Source organism: Mus musculus, chromosome 13 (assembly GCF_000001635.26).
Source record: "Mus musculus strain C57BL/6J chromosome 13, GRCm38.p6 C57BL/6J".
NCBI classification, from domain to species: domain Eukaryota; kingdom Metazoa; phylum Chordata; class Mammalia; order Rodentia; family Muridae; genus Mus; species Mus musculus.
In genome coordinates this window covers 34,066,043-34,082,948 of record NC_000079.6, presented here as the reverse complement: position 1 = coordinate 34,082,948, position 16,906 = coordinate 34,066,043, and the positions used below count along the sequence as shown (strand labels likewise).

General features: G+C 47.3%; 2 protein-coding genes across 5 annotated transcripts in view; one reads left to right on the top strand and one right to left on the bottom strand.

The window, feature by feature from the left end:
- Positions 1-4,940: 4,940 nt before the first annotated feature.
- Tubb2a (tubulin, beta 2A class IIA) lies at positions 4,941-8,671 on the top strand. Its single transcript, NM_009450.2, has 4 exons — positions 4,941-5,076; positions 6,292-6,400; positions 6,661-6,771; positions 7,421-8,671. Exons 1-4 carry the CDS (start codon positions 5,020-5,022, stop codon positions 8,479-8,481), a joined length of 1,338 nt encoding a protein of 445 aa, NP_033476.1. The 5' UTR covers positions 4,941-5,019; the 3' UTR covers positions 8,482-8,671.
- A 203-nt stretch (positions 8,672-8,874) lies between these two features.
- Bphl (biphenyl hydrolase-like (serine hydrolase, breast epithelial mucin-associated antigen)) overlaps positions 8,875-16,906 on the bottom strand; it is a 36,490-nt gene continuing 28,458 nt past the window's right edge. For all 4 annotated transcript variants that reach the window (XM_006516736.3, XM_030247386.1, XM_006516737.2 and 1 more), the window contains one exon: positions 8,875-9,273. In XM_006516736.3, coding sequence (XP_006516799.1) covers positions 9,186-9,273 — 88 coding nt within the window. In that variant the 3' untranslated portion in view covers positions 8,875-9,185. The remainder of the gene's footprint in view (positions 9,274-16,906) is intronic.

The following is a 16,906-nucleotide window of genomic DNA, read 5'->3' as shown; positions in this document are numbered from 1 at the left end:
GTTATGTTGTTCCTTCATAACTGTAATTTTGCTACTGTTATGAATCATAAAATAAATATCTGAGATGCAGGATATCTGATATTCAACCCTGTGGAAGGATCATTCAACCCCAAAAGGGGTCATGACCTGTAGGTTGAGAACTATTGAACTAGAGAACCACATAGAAAGTGTCAATCAGCTTTCTGTCACAAAAATACCCTGGGGCAAAATACCCAGGATGAAAAAAACCATATTGTAAGGAGGGAAGTTCCACTTGGCTCACAGTGTCAGCAGTTTGGCTGATGATTGGTTGATTCATTGCTTTGTGAGCCTGTGCTGGACGTGTACACTAGGGTGAAGGTGAAGGAAGGTGTTATGTGAACGGAGGCTACAAATGGGAAAAGAAAGAGGAGGTGGGACTAGAGTCCCAGAATCCCCCACTAGTGGACTATCTCAGTGAGTTAACTTCCTTCTACTAAACCCCACCTTTTAAAGGTTCCACCACTCCTTATAGGGTCAGAAGTTAGGAAGCAAGCCTTTAACACATGAGCATTTGGGGAGTATGGAAAATACAAACTATGGCACGGAACATGAGTTGATTGTGATTTATAAAGGAGCATATGACACAGAGCGAACACATGTTGAACCTTTGGCAGAAGCCCAAATAAACCTTCCCCATCTTGTTTTATCGGATATTTTGACACTGTGGCAAGAATAATAAGAAATACAAGTGCCCTGAGTAGGACAGGGAGAGAAGAGGGCAGAGAGAGGGAGAAGGGGGTAGAGGATATGATCATGCCAGCTGTAAAAGCTCAAATTTTTGTAACTAGCATTGTCATGTGGCAGGTGGTATTGTAAGCGTTGTCACACATTAGTCTGTCAGTCTTTGTAACAGCCCCAGGGGGGTGCAATTGTCCTTCAGTGTTCATGGAAATAGGCCAGCTCCTTAGACGCATCAAGTCTCTTCTATAAAATGGTACAGAATCTGCGTGGCCTATACACAGCCTCCTATGGACTGCACATTATTTCTAGATTTCTAACAATGCCTGACATTATACACATCACGCTGTATCTACTGTGTATGTCATATCATACTGTTCGGACAATGACAACAGTCAGAAGCATTTATTGCAAATATTTTTAACTCCTTAAATATGATTAGATGAATGAACATATGCAGAGGAAGTGGGGAAGAAGAGGTCAGGTGTTTGGGGTTTGTACCCTCACTCAGGCTCTGTGGCCTGTCCTCTTACCAGTCAGAGAATGGGGTGGGGGGGATTCTTCCCCTCACACAAAACAGCCGTGGCTATGTGAAATGATCCATTTAGAGGATGTGGTATGTATGGTCCAGGTGATGGAGAGAATGATAGCAGCAGGGGTGGGGTGGGGATTGCATATGTCTGAGACTCTGTGACATTGTGCTTAAGTCAAGGAATAAAAAGATGGCATTTGTTCTTTTTTCTTAAAAAAATTATTTAGCTATTTTTATGTATATGAGTAAACTCTTACTGTCTTCAGACACTCCAGAAGAGGGCATCAGAACCCATTACAGATGGTTGTGAGCCACCAGGTGGTTGCTGGGAATTGAACTCAGGACCTATGGAAGAGTAATTAGTGCTCTTAACTGCTGAGCCATCCCTCCAGCCCCTAGTATTTGTTCTTAATTACAAAGGCAAATATTTTAAAATTATGTTCAAAAGGAAAACGCCTCAACCCATAAGTGGAGGAAAAGGAAGATATTGCCATCAGATGTCAATAATGAAACCACACACATCTAGAGATGAGTGGATACGTTAGACCTCTTAATACTTTCTAAAATTTTAAAGTATTTTATGTGTGAATGTGCACTCAGAGGCATATGGGAATCAAAGGAGAACATTGTGTGAAGTCAGTTCTCTCCGTTTGTCTTTATGTGGGATTCAGGTATTGAACTCGGTGGCCAGGTTTGTATGGCAAACATCTTTATTTGCTGAGTCTTCATGCCAGCTCTAAATTTTAAAATTTTATAACCAAGACATATACATGTACATAACACACATATATACATATGTACATAACACACATGTATTCATGGGCTTAGAGCTCAACCTGAGTTCAAGAGGCCTGGAGGTGCCTCTCCCATCTCCAGTGGTGATTGGCTCTTGTGAAAAGAACCCGACACATTCTTGGAGGTGCTTGGAAACCATCAGTAGGCACTTAATTGTTATCAGGTGCAAAGTGAATACATTTGGTGGTGTTAATGTCGAAACTAATGTTTCCAAAATTTTAGGACCCCTGTTAGTGGGCTGACCAATCTGTCTCAGGAATGTCTGTCACCTATAGAAGGAACATCTGTCATGGTTGCACCTAACATGGGATGTGCTCACAGAATATGGTTTGCCAAAGCTTTCTCATGAGGACCCTTCCTGGCGGAGCCCGGTGAAGGCAAAGTGAGAAACTTGGCAGAGTGAGAGGCCTGAGTTCATGCCCAGGCTCTAGTCCACCCACTAGTCTAAACTCTGTCACTGCTACTTTGTGAAGCCTTTGGGGCACAGATGCTGTTGGTAACAGTGGTTCTAAAGCAAAGAAATGGCCTGTGGTTGGAGGACATTGTTGTCCTTTGCTACCCAACACCTGTCCAATAACCAACAGAACTGCTCCTCTTAGACAAGAAAAACAGATAAAAGGAGGGAACGGCTATTAACCCCCCCCCCAAAAAAAAACCCATCTTAGAGACCTGTTCTAAAGCAGGGGTTGGGAGGGGGTGTTACTTGGCTCATCTCCTCCTGTCATGCACCCTCCCTCCACAAGCAGCTTTGCTTTGTGATAGTATGAGGGAGTTTGGATATTCATACTGGAGAGAGAGGAAAGCAGACTCAGCCCTCAGATGAGTCACTTTGGGCAGGGCAGGCATTGTTTGAAATCTGTGTTTCTCTGGCTATACACTAATAGACATCAAGGCTGGACGCCCGATGGTGGAAGCAGGCTGACTCGAGACAAGGTCCAAAGCAGATGACAACACAGTCACTGTTCACTTACTTTCAGGGCCACTCAGTGTCCAGAGCACATGGGGTGTGGCTTGTCCTTTAGCACAGTATTTTCATCTGGTGATGTAGGCTCAAAGGTGAGCTGAGTGGCTGGAGGATCCAGCTAGGAAATGGTAGAAAAGCATCACTACTCTCTGCCTGCTAAGGAGCCTCACATCCCCAGGATCTCTTCCTCTCTTCCGCTTGGCCTTAAACTTCCATTAGGAATGAAGCCACAAACGCTAGGAGGCAACTGTCTCAGGAAACCTTTGTGAAGTGCCACAATCAGTGACATTCTCCAAAGCCATTTCGGCAGAGGTTCTGGAACCTTCTAGCTATTCAGGAAGACCCATGATGTGGAGATGGAGGCAGATTGGGGGAAAAACTCTGAAGGCCAAACCTGGGACCCAACAGCTTGGGGATGGGAAGGAGAAAGAAGAGCACTTAGGACATCTATTCCCATCTGAGGAGGCCCCAGCACAGCCTGCCTGCTAGGATGGAGGAGCCTGGAGGCCTGGGTCCCTGAAGCGGAATCCACGATGATGTAACTTCACCTGGGCTTAATCACGAGTGACTGGCTGTGGCTCCCACCTCAGCAAATGACCCAATATTAACATGGCAAACAAGATCCACATTTACAGCAGCATCCCCTTGGACTTTATGAAGGCATTTTCACTCCATAAACTCAACCTGCTTTCATATACACCTTCTCATTTCCTGTTCACAAAGCCAGCTCCACGGCACCTATAATTATTTAGTATTTGAAGAAACTGGCTCCCGAGAGGAACTGGTGGAAGCTCCTGTTTACCCCTCCACTGTGCCAGACCAACGAAGAGTAACTCCTGGTGGACCAGTCCTAGCGCCAAGCCTAGGGTTTCTGCTAATAGAAAAACTGCAGGTTCTCGGGCTTCCTCAATTTGTAGCTGGTCAGGTTTTAAACCTTGCTTTTCTGAGGGGAGGAATCTGGGTAGTGTTGATGCCTTTTGTGGGACAGACAGTACTAGCCGAGAGAAGGAAATGTGAGCCCTGAATGTGGGCTGCAACCGTGTTTTTATATTTTCCTGGTTATCACATTTTTAAAAGTGAAAACAAGTGAGTCATTTAACAAATATATTTTAAGCACTGTGTCCAAAACGTGATCACTGTGACCTTTTGTCAGTGAGGTTCTTTGGCTAACTTACCCAGCCCATGAAAACCAGTGTCTCTCTCAGACCAGCATCTCAACTCACACTCACTATATTAGCTACCTCCACTTCCCTCCCTTGCTCTCTCGCTCCAACACGTGTCTGAGAGCAGAAATTTCGACTTTTAAGAGGCTTTTAGGACCCAAGAGTCCAGACCAGAAAAACGTCACTCTTCCTCCTCTATACCTAGCAATCGACCTGTATAGCATCCTTGTCGTCCTTGAAACAGTCCAGACCCTCACTTGATCCTCCCCTCTTTCCTCCCAAGCGGTATCACGTCTGGCTTTCTACTCGCCCTTAGTTACCAAGCAGACTTGAAAGAGAGAACCGGGCTGCAGTTCAAGTCCTGCCCAGGATGCAGGCACCCTTTTTCAGAAAGGACATCTAGTAGAGATGCATTTTCAGTTCTGGGCTTCATATCCAAGAGCGAGGCCACACCTGTCCTGCTACTGGGGAGGCAGGAGCCCCATCTGTAGTCCCCAGAGTGGTGGGAAATGAGCAGTGTGGGAGCAGAACCAGAGTGTAACCTAAAGGTCTCGACAGTAGACAAACACCTCAGGTGGACACTGAGGGGAAACCAGCAGGACCGGCTGGGGGGGCGTAATAACCCTAGGAGGCTGGATACAGGCGGGTGCCCCGCACCTCGCACCGCGCCCCGGCTCCCTCTCGCGGTGCCGCAGTCCCAGCCGCGCCGCCCCTCGGCTCTGCCCCCATGACGTCAGCGGGACTGGGCGGTCCCCGGGTATAAAAGGCGGTGCTGGGGGAGGGCGACTGGTCTTTTGCGCTCCTTAGCCCTCTGTCCACGCACTGCTCCGAGGGCAAGAGCCTCCACCCCTTCTACAACCAGCACCATGCGCGAGATCGTGCACATCCAGGCGGGCCAGTGTGGCAACCAGATCGGCGCTAAGGTGGGCTCACCCCTAGGGAAGAAATGGATGAGGTAGTCCCATCCGGTCAGGGTCCCAAGGTTGCGTGGGGAGAGGGGTAGGGGGGGGTGTCGCGGAAGCAGGCCGAGCCTAGGGGATCCAGAAGAGCCCCGGCTGGTGTCGCATTCCACCGCTGGCTACTGGGCGGGCCGGGTCCTGAAAGCCGACCAACTTGCCAGGATTGGTGCGACAAGGGTGTCTTAAATTAAGGTCCATTACATTGCTTTGGGACACAGCCCTTCTGCGGGGTGCAGCTGACATTAGTCTGGGTTTTTTTCGTGTCTGAAATTTGGGTTGGGGGGGTCACTACATGTATTGAAAAAAATCTCATGTCAAATGTAATTCATATATATATATATATTTCTGTCATTTGAATGAAAAAAATGCAGTGTCATTGGGTTGACAGATGTTACAGAGGCGTGTCTTTGGGCCAACAGACGAGGGTGTTAGACAAATTCTCTTACAAGGGCTCGTTTAGATGTGACATAAAACATTATGGTCCTCTTTTTTCTCTGCAAGACTGCTTGGAATGGGGGCTGTGAGACCCGACGGCAGTGGGGAGACAGCAATGGGTATTTAACATGGGTGTGGGCGGGTGCCTGCACAAGGACATGGTCTCTTTCAACACCGCCATATTGCCCACCCAACCTCCCCACTCCCTTTCCTGCTGCCAAGTCACAATGGAGGTTACATCCTGAGGATGGCCAGCTTTTTCCCGGGGCTGCCAGACGCCCTCTCAGGATTGTACTGCCCATCCCCGAACATTCCTAGCCAGGGTCAATACCCGAAGCCAATATGTAGGTCAGTGGTATAAAACTGGGCTGTTGAAAGCTGTCATGGAGTCTGTGCCAGCAGCCATTGATCCCTGGAGGCACAGGGGGCGGGGCACCTGATTTTCCCTTCTGCCTTTCCCATCCATCAGCCTGTATGTGTAACATTCAGCCTTGCCTGGAGTGATAGAAAGCAGCTGCCTCTGCAGTTCTGCGAGATCCGCTGTGCCCACTTCCTTCTCCAGGCTCCTCCCAGCCCTGCATCTGTGGTCATAATATGGCCGATGCACTGCGCATTCCCAAGACCCTCTGCAGCAGCAGCTGCTGCCCAAATACATGGAGGCCCGCAGCCCACTAGGCTCTTGCCCTGCTGTCTTTCTGGTGACAGAGAGATTCTAAGCATGATGTGGGATTGTCTTCATTTCAGTTTTGGGAGGTGATAAGCGATGAGCATGGCATCGACCCCACTGGCAGTTACCATGGCGACAGTGACTTGCAGCTGGAGAGGATCAATGTGTACTACAATGAAGCTGCTGGTAAGAGTTTGGATGTCAGTCTCGCTTTCCATACCGTGACAGAGAAAGCAGCCTACCAGCATGCAGACAAGGAAATGGTTTTTTTGCATATTCATTTTTTTTAAAAAAGCACTTCATAATTCCTGAAGACCTCTGCATGCTTTGTGTCTCCATTTTCTTTTTCCTCCTTTGTCTCAATGCTGGGATTTCTGCAATGAATTCTTTTGCCACATTCATCTCCTTTCTCAAGCCCAATTGTAAGTCAGCTCTTGTCCCCACAGGCAACAAATATGTACCTCGGGCCATCCTAGTGGACCTGGAGCCGGGCACCATGGACTCAGTGAGGTCGGGACCATTCGGCCAGATCTTCAGGCCAGACAACTTTGTGTTCGGTATGTTGTGATGCTCCATGAGAGCTGGCCAGATGACTCACTCCCTTCCTAGCAGCCGTGGGCTTTACAGTTCTGTGTGCAGCATCCAGCTGAGCCTGTGTCCCACAGACCACAAGTCCTGGCCTAACCTAGGCAGCTGACAAGATCATGTCTGTGGTCACTCTTGACAGCTCAGAGGAGAGTGTGGGCCTGGTAGAGGCTGTGCAAGGCCTCTGTGAGGAACAGTGTCTGGGGGCAGGGGAGGAGGGGATGAAAGCCTTCAAAGAGGGCATTACAGGCTGCAGGGGATTTCAAAGGGCTTCTGATGCCAGGCAACCACTTCAGTGACCAAGGTGAAGCCCAAATGCTTACAGCTGCCTTCCCTGCCTCTTTAATTATACCTAATTAAGGGTATTTACAGAATGCTCTCTGTGCTTAAGTTTAGAAGCTACTGAGTATTGTTAAAATGTGTCCTCTTCCTTGATTCTTTCTTTATTATGATCCTCAAGGTTTTTGAGGTCCCTGGATACACTGACAATATTTCTTTCTCATAAAAGTATATCTAAAAGACTACTGAATGTTCTCTAAGGCCACTTCTACCATTTCCTCTACAGTCCAAGGACACCTCCCTGGATTCCTAACTGTCTAATATTCTCTTTTTCTCTTTCAGGCCAGAGTGGTGCAGGAAATAACTGGGCAAAAGGCCACTACACAGAGGGGGCCGAGCTGGTGGACTCTGTCCTAGATGTGGTGAGGAAGGAGTCTGAAAGCTGTGACTGTCTCCAGGGTTTCCAGCTGACCCACTCACTGGGGGGAGGCACTGGCTCAGGCATGGGGACCCTGCTCATCAGCAAGATCAGAGAGGAGTACCCAGACCGCATCATGAACACCTTCAGCGTCATGCCCTCACCCAAGGTCTCTGATACTGTGGTGGAGCCCTATAATGCCACCCTCTCAGTGCACCAGCTGGTAGAGAACACAGATGAAACCTATTCCATTGACAATGAGGCTCTGTATGACATCTGTTTCCGCACCCTGAAGCTGACCACACCCACCTATGGCGATCTCAACCACCTGGTGTCAGCCACCATGAGTGGAGTGACCACCTGCCTGCGCTTCCCAGGCCAGCTGAACGCAGACCTGCGCAAGCTGGCCGTGAACATGGTGCCATTCCCACGCCTGCACTTCTTCATGCCAGGCTTTGCACCTCTGACCAGCCGGGGCAGCCAGCAGTACCGAGCCCTGACGGTGCCCGAGCTGACCCAGCAGATGTTCGACTCCAAGAACATGATGGCTGCCTGCGACCCTCGCCATGGCCGCTACCTGACCGTGGCCGCCATTTTCCGTGGCCGCATGTCCATGAAGGAGGTGGATGAGCAGATGCTCAACGTGCAGAACAAGAACAGCAGCTACTTCGTGGAGTGGATCCCCAACAACGTCAAGACGGCCGTGTGTGACATCCCTCCTCGTGGCCTCAAGATGTCAGCCACCTTCATTGGCAACAGCACTGCCATCCAGGAGCTGTTCAAGCGCATCTCGGAGCAGTTCACTGCCATGTTCCGGCGCAAGGCTTTCCTGCACTGGTACACGGGTGAGGGCATGGACGAGATGGAGTTCACCGAGGCGGAGAGCAACATGAATGACCTGGTGTCTGAGTACCAGCAGTACCAGGATGCCACGGCTGATGAGCAGGGCGAGTTCGAGGAGGAGGAGGGTGAAGATGAGGCTTGAGAACTTCTCAGATACAGTGTGCACCCTTAGTGAACTTCTGTTGTCCTCCAGCATGGTCTTTCTATTTGTAAATTATGGTGCTCAGTTTGCCTCTGTCAGAAATTCACTGTTGATGTAATAGTGTGAACCTCTTTCAAGATCACAGTATTGTCTCAGAAATCTATATGAATAAAAAAGCATGTGTATAAAATCTATGGTCCTTTTCTCTTCAACATTTTTTTTTTCTGAAATAGAAACCATCATGGGACTTCTGCTTAGTGTTTTAATTGTTAGCATTCCAGATACCGTATGAACTTGTCAAGTCTAGGACTAAGGCAGAAGCTTTTAATTTTCAGGCAATAAAAGTATGCTCTCTATTTAAGAAGTCCTAAAATAGCAAACAGGAACACTACAAATGTTTCCCATAAATTTTATTTGAAAACAAATCATGGTAAGAACTTACTCATAGACGATGATAGAGAGTTAATGTTAAAAATGGAAATGTTCATGTTTCTTCAGCTATTGAAGCTATAACCTGATTTCGGTATGCTATTTTTCCTGTTTGCATAGAGTCACATTGCAGGGAAGATAGAAAGCCTGGCAGGCCTGTCTGTGAGCCGAGGCCAAAAGCAAGGGAAGGCATTTTGGAGCATCCAGGTAACAGGCAATGACATGATCTTTTAACACAGAATCTGCTGGACACCAGCGGTCTGTCTCCTGGACTTTCACTGTAGAAAGTCTTCTACCAACCTGTTGAATTCGTCTGCAAAGCGTAAGTGTAAGTTGTGCTTGCCTTCTGGCATCAGATGCAACCTAGGAGACAGCAAACTTTTGATCAGTGGTATGGATACATTAAAAATGCTTTCCCCTCTTCAGCAGTTGATGGGAATCTTTCAGAACCAAATAAAGTTTCCAAGAATGTGAATGTCGGGGTGAACTCCCTTGGCAGTTCTGACCACCTCGTAAGGTAAACCATAAGGTTTTCCTTCACTGAACAGTGAAAATATGTCTGGAATCACATCAGGGACATAAATGGTTTGACTGGAAAATGATGGAGATAGTGACCTGGTAATTACTTTAAGAGTCCATTTTTAACCAACTTGATTTTTTAAAAGACTACTGAGAAAATGACTAAAGAATAACAGGGGTGATAATGATTGGCTGTAACCCTAATTCTTCAAAAAGAAGATGGCAAAAATAAGAGAAGGTCAGGATTCACTGACTTGCACAGGTCAGTTCTTTTTGTGGTGGGAGTGGTGGGGGGAGGGGGAGGGGGAGGGGGAGGGGGAGGGGGAGGTATCTGTATAGTGATAGTGCTAAAGCCAAATAGGAATTCTCAGCCAGCAGCAGCCTTTGTCCAAGGTTCTAAGGACTCCTGTCAAGTTCAGAGTGCAGAGCAAATAAGCCTGACTGCGGCCAGCAGACAGAAGGAGAAATGCCTTAGGAATTTGGGGTGGGTGTTGGGGCTCAGCAGCAGTCATGTGTGCAGAACCATTTCTGCAGCTGCCACATCATGTCTTTGATGGGCCCTTCTGTGCTGGAAAGGCCTTTTTCCATTTAATGTGATTTTAGTCAAAGGGGAATGATTTTCGATCTTTCAAAAAAAAAATACGATTTAAAAAAATATTTTACTTAGTAGCTTCTAAAATGGAGAAATAAAGTTTAAACAAAGCTTTTAAGTGGTCAAGCCCAAGTTCAAGCCATGTTGTCAACAGTGACAACTGAGTGTCAAAGGAATTAGACTGGAGCAAAATCACAATGACTACAGTCTGCACTTCTCTGATCTCTTAGGAGGAAGGCTGATACTCTCAGCCATTCAGTGGGAGGACTCTGTAGGAAGGCAGCCCTCCTCAGGAGATGCTGGGTGTCTTGCAACTCCGCTGTGACTATGGCAGGGTTGGGACAACCAAGACACTCAAATGTAAAGGAAATACATACTGTTGGTCTCTTTTAGGGGCCACTGTAATATTATGCCTAGTAATAATAACCAGAACATTTAGACTTAAAATGTGCTACTTAAAAGGGATAAAGTGGGTTGGTGAGATGGCTCAGTGGTTAAGAGCACTGACTGCTCTTCCAAAGGTCCTGAGTTCAAGTCCCAGCAACCACATGCTGGCTCACAACCATCTGTAATGAGATCTGACTCCCTTTTCCGGAGTGTCTGAAGACAGCTACAATGTACTTACATATAATAAATAAATGTACAAAAAGGGGAGAGGGATAAGGTATACCAGCCCCACAGATAATCCAGCTGCACCAGCCAGGATTGGGCTGCAGGGATGCTCAAAGCTGCAGGTCTTAGGACACAAAAAGACTCCGCTTCCCAGGATGCTGAGGTAACAGAAGGACACGTATAGGCCAAACTATGACCACTTATTTTAATTAAGCTGGCTTCAGAAGCCAGGAAAACCTGACCCAACCATCCTGAAGTACATCTCGGGATGCCAACTCAACCGCCACCTGTTCTGCCCCGTTTCTACCATTTGCCTGATCCCATTAAAAACAGCTGTGGGTCCCTTTTTTTTTTAGCTATGAAGCCTGATGAAACCTACAGTTTTTCTATGTCTCTGGATCTTGGGAAAGTAAACATGAGATTCGTTATAGGCATGAGAAAGCTACCTTAGATTCTAGATGGGTGTATTAGTATATTAATCGATGCAAGTGTGGACAGCGGATGAATGTATGACAGACAGTGATGGACGGATGGTTCGATGAATGCATGAATAGGTGGGTAGGTGGCTGGACAGATGGAAGTATAAAGGAAATTATTCTCCTTGATGCCTTTTCTTAGTGCAAATCATCCCGTCACTCTGTGTGGAGCCTCCTGTGAATCCTCTTGGGAACAGGACCAGAACAGCCAGGCATAAACACTCGGCCAGAAACACTCAGCTACTCTGCTGCTGACCCAGTTCTTACCCAGACAATAAAAGGCTACACATGCCTCGTTGATCGGCTTTCAAACAATCTCATTCTCCAGGAACACTAGTGGGAAAGCCTACCACGAAGCACATGGTTCAGACGTCAGTGAAGGGGCTCTGCAAGGTTCCTATCTGTAAGGCAGGGGTCCTGGATGTAGCATGTGGTGTTTTTAGAAAAAGATTCTAGAGCTCTCGGGGAGAAGCTGTTAAGTTGGGGTACACCCAGTGGTCATCTGAGCTCTGCTGACTCAGCCCCTCTTGGTCATGGCGCATGAGATGCTGATCTTGCCATATTACTATTTTGTCCTCACTCTTGGCTTTCAAATGAAGCTGTGAGTGCTGTCTGGTAGTGATGGGGCCTAAAGAACATGCTATAGCATCTTCACTCTGAGTGAGCACGACAACAATCTCAGTCTCTTGTGAACCTATAAATTGGCCAGGAAGAGTCTGTGAGCTTCGGTTTTCTCTGGAAATAAGCGGCTGGTTCTCGGTGAGGGGCTCTTGTCCATCACGAAGGTGGACGGCAGCAGGTCATACACACCCTTTCCTCATCCCTCAATGGCAGAGCTTCAAAGCCATGCAGACATGCCTGGCCATAACAGACTTTCTATTCAGAAATGGAATGTTTGCTTTTTTGATTATGCCTTTGAGAAAGCCCTAAGAAGACGGGAAGGTGTGAGAACTATGCATTTCTTCCAACTGGTGAAGCTAGAGGGCACTGCCCCCATACTTTACCCTACTAGACATTTGGGGGCCGAGGGGAGGGCAGACAACTCAAGGGGAAGTTTCTTTTCTTAAATCTAATAAACATAGGTCAGGTATGAAGAAATAAGTTAAATCACCGCAGTGACCCCTGCCCACTCGTGACGGAGCACTTCTACCAGCTCTGCAGGGTTAATTATCTACTGTGGTGTGCGGAGGATGAACCTGTCAAGACTCCAGGGATCTGACGACTGGGGCTACCAAAATGGACATACACTATGGAGGTCATCAGTGGGTGAAGGGCTTTATGGAAGCAGCATGACCTCTGCACTGGCAGCTACAGCTCCCCTCCCCCACCACTCAGCTGTCATTCTTCACCTGAAAAATGATGCCAGTAATGGTACCCCTGAGACTATCGTGGGGATCAAAAGAAAGACTGCATGTAAGGCATATGCACTGTCTGTAGGCATTTTTTTCCCTTAAGGAAATGTGTTTAAGATTTGCCTGGAAAGGGTCAGACTTTGATCCTTTTGAGTCAAAAAGGCCTCAGCCCGGAGTATTTCTATTTGAGGCAAACAGGGGACTCTAGCTGATCGCTCTCCCATCCTTCCTAGGGCAGAGGTGTCGGGGAATGTTTTACGCTTGTGTTCAGATGCGGATAACTGTGCCCAGAGATCTCCTGTCTCAGTGTTGTGTAAAAACTGTTTTCCATCACCTCTGGTTGGTTAATACAGAGCTGATCAGTCACTGGCTGGGCAGGAAAGAAGGGGGCAGGGCTTCCAGTGAAGAGGTCCTGGGTGGAAAAAGGAGGGAGAGAGAGTGGAGGAATGAGGTACCAGGAGACAATGGAGAGGACAGCTGGAGCAGGAGCAGCCAGAGAGACATGACAATGGCAGGTAATGGCAGGTAACACCACATGGCTTGGATGTTGCTGGAAATAGGCCAGGCCAGCATGGTCGGGTTAGAACAGATGAGAACCCTACCCAGCTATAGTATGAGATGCTTATTAATAAATATACCAGGTCTCCTTGCCATTATTTCAGAGCTTGTGAGGGCATAGAAAAGCCATGAACATTTACAGAGAAGTCATCAGGTCATGGGGGCGGGGAGTGGGGAGGTTGGGAACGCCCAGCAGGGTGAGGTATACAGGCACGGGCTGCAGCAGGTGCCTTCCATCAGACTCTCCCTCCATCAGAACCTAGGTCTTATTTTGCTATCTGGCTGAGTAAAGTGTGAACCGGCTCCACCTTCATGCTCCAGTTCACACTGCTCCAGCAAGCTGGGAGCATCTAGCAAGTCTAACCATCTCCCATTGGCGGCTAGACTTGGAGAACCAAAGAAGCAGCAGAAAGAGGGCTTCCCTCCCTTCAGTGACCCAGACCAGAAGACAGTAACTAGCCCACCCCCTACCCAGATGGCCACTCCTGCTACATAACTCCTCTAACCTCCAGGAAAGCCTCCTCAAGATCAAGAACTCTGGAGGGGAGCAAAGGCCTATCAGCCCTTCCCCATAGCTATGGTTAACGTCACATATCAATTTGACTGGGTCTCAGGGTGCTCAGGTGTTTAACTGGATGTTATTGTGGTTGTGCCTGAGTGTGTTTGAGGATGATATTAAAACCTGAATCCATAGACTGAGTAAGGTGATTATTGCCCTCCCTCGTGTGAGTAGAGCTGGTTCAATCTGTTGAAGGTCAGCTAGAGAAGCTAGCACCCATGTTTTACACACCAGAAAACAAGAGAGATGTCATGTGCAATGAATGCTCTAGGGCACACAGTCAAATGGCACTCCAGTGCTCTTAGTTCCAATGTCACAAATGCTACTCAGCACCCTTTTATCCCCAGAGATTTCTCCCTTAGGTTCTCCCTTTGGCTGATACAACCCTGCAGTGTCCTTCTGTAAACATTGATTTTACCCCTGTTCTCTCCTGCTTGCCTTGCTCCCAGGCCTGCCTGACCATGTGCCTGGGCCACTGCAAAGTCACCTGTGTGACTGCTCCTGCTTTGCACATGCTTTCTGCCTTTCTCTCTTTCTACGTTCTCCCTCCCCCAACAGAGGCTTTAAAATATGCTAGATTAGATCTGAGAGAGCTATTCAATGGGATAAAAATCAAATCACATGCTGAGCGTTGTTTAAAAAGGTATGAATAAGGAATCATGTGACTGTGGGGGTAAGGAAGCTTCCCCGAGGGGGAGATGCTGAGCTATGACGTGAAGGATAAGGGTACTGGACAAGCAGGAAGGAGTAAGGGGCATGGAGGTTTGCCGCTGGAGCTGAAATGCAGATTCTGGTTTTTGTTAATTCCTGATATCTGAAGCCTCCTCAAAACCACTTATGGAATGATCCCCATCCCCTTCACATGCTGAAAATCTCAGTATCTCTAAAGGCATGACTTTGTTCAAAAGATGGTTATATCCTGATCCGTTATGACTAATGACCTTATAAAAAAGGCAAAGTGGGTCATAGGACCAGATGAAAGATTGTCTCTGAGCAGGGGAGCAAGGATTCTGTCAATAGCCCCTTCCTGGACTTAGAACTAGAGAGGATCAATGTTTGTGTTGTAATAGAGTCCTGTCTTCATAAAGCTGACATATGTTGACAATATTGAGGCTGGGGGTGTTGCTTAGTGATAGAATGTCCTGACCTTATCCCCAGCAATGTAGAAAAAAATTAAAATGAAATACCATAAATTAAAAATGTATCTGCTGGACAGTGGTGGTACATACCTTTAATCCCAGCACTTGGGGAGGCAGAGGCAGGTAGATTTCTGAGTTCAAGGTCAGGCTGGTCTACAGAGAAAGCTCCAAGATAGCCAGAGCTTCATAGAGAAACCTGGTCTGGAAAAACAAAAGAAAAAAAAAACCAGCCAAACAAAAAACCCAAAACAACAACAAAAATGCACCTAATATATCTATATTGCTAAACACCACAGACCACAGCTTAGCTTTGCCTACCCTAACGATGCTTAGAATGTTTACATCAGCGTATAGCTGGGTAAAATCATCTCCTATGTCACAGACCCTAGTTCATAATAAAGTGCTGAGTGAGAGCTTCATGTAGTTTAGTGAACTCTGAACTGAACATGGAAAGCCTATGGTTGTAACATGGAAAGCCTAGGGATGCTCTGATATTACTGTAGAGCTGAAAGTCTTTCTGAGAGGACAGCTAAGACAGAAACTCTAACTTCACTGAAGCAGCCCAGCTAGCTGTTTCACAGCACAGTGGCTTGACCTTGCTGTGGACTCACATTCTCTCCAGTTAGTCCAGCTCTGTTGCCTCCAAGAGCCTCTTCACACCAGCTCTAGATATGATGGGTGCCAATTAACACTTGACAAGATTTCCAGATAGCTGCTGGGCTGGCTCTAATGGGAAGTGTCCACCCAGAGGATGGCAGACAAGACAGGCAAGAAGCCAGGAGGGAGGTCTGGCTAGGCAGGGGCCCTGAGACTAGGGTCGGGGCAGGAGGACTCCAAAGATAGGGACTGTCACCCTCACTGCTGCAGGCAGAACAGCTCTCTCTCTCTCTCTCTCTCTCTCTTTTAATTAGAAATTTTCTTTATTTACATTTCAAATGTTATTCCCTTTCCTAGTTTCTCCTCCAAAAATCCCCTACGCCCTCCCCTCTCCCCCGGCTCCCTAGCCCAACCACTCCTGATTCCTGGCCCTGGCATTATCTTATACTGGGGCATAGAACCTTCACAGGACCAAGGGCCTCTCCTTACATTGATGACCGACTAGGCCATCCTCTGCTACATATTCAGCTAGAGCCATGAGTCCCACCATGTGTACTCTTTGGTTGGTGGTTTAGTCCCTGGGAGCTCTGGGGGTACTGGCTAGTTCGTATTGTTGTTCCTCCTATGGGTCTGCTAATTCCTTCAGCTCCTTGGGTACTTTCTCTAGCTCCTTCATTGGGGGACCCTGTGCTCAGTCCAATGGTTGGCTGAGAATATCCACCTCTGTATTTGCCAGGCACTGGCAGAGCCTCTCAGGAGACAGCTATATCAGGCTCCTGACAGCAAAATCTTGTTGGCTTCTGCAATAGTGTCTGGGTTTGGTGGTTGTTTATGGGATGGATCCCCAGGTGGGGCAGTCTCTGGATGGTCATTCCTTCAGTCTCTGCTCAGAACTTTGTAACTCCTTCCATGGGTATTTTGTTCCATGGGTTTTACACAATAGCTTCCTGGAGAGAAATGCAGCTGCCTAAAACTAAAACCTTAAAACAAAGGCCTCTTTGCTTTTGAGAGGCTATGATTCCTCTCCTCTGAAGAGAGAAAAGAGAAGGGAGGGAGACAGACTGGCAAAGCTGGAGGCTGGTCTCCTTCCAAGGCAGCAAAAGCCCCAGTGGTGTGACTCATACATAGCAAGTGCTTCTTGGAAAAAACCTGTGAGCACAGAAAGTGCTTTTCAGTATAGTTAAAGGCATGTCTGGCAAGGTGTGCTACTGGTGTGCATAGCAGGGGTTAGCTGTCCTCTGAACTAAGTTCCTTTCTCTGGGATCCCAAAGAAGCCAGTCGTGCTCTGGTAGGTTCCCACTCAACATAAAAGGCTCTTTTAGCAAAAGGAGTGGAAAATACAGACTGTTTTTAGAGAACCGTTGCTAATAACATTTTACCTCCAACCCGTCAGCTCCAAAGGATAGTGGTGTAAGAAAATGATTTTCCACCAAATGCACAGGAAGAGCATATTTTTCTTCAATATTGATGTATTCTGTTGCTAGGAGATAGGTTTGGAATAGAATTCCTAGGCCAAACCATTTTAGAGACAGATGTTTAATGAGCTTAGCTTTTTAAGGGAAGTCTCTGCATTTATAAAGAGGGTCAGAGTA

Coding starts and splice junctions, on each gene's coding strand:
- Tubb2a (NM_009450.2), top strand. CDS start 5,020: ATGCGCGAGATCGTGCACATCCAGGCGGGCCAGTGTGGCAACCAGATC. Junction 6,401..6,660: donor GTACTACAATGAAGCTGCTG/GTAAGAGTTTGG, acceptor TTGTCCCCACAG/GCAACAAATATGTACCTCGG. Junction 6,772..7,420: donor GCCAGACAACTTTGTGTTCG/GTATGTTGTGAT, acceptor TTTCTCTTTCAG/GCCAGAGTGGTGCAGGAAAT.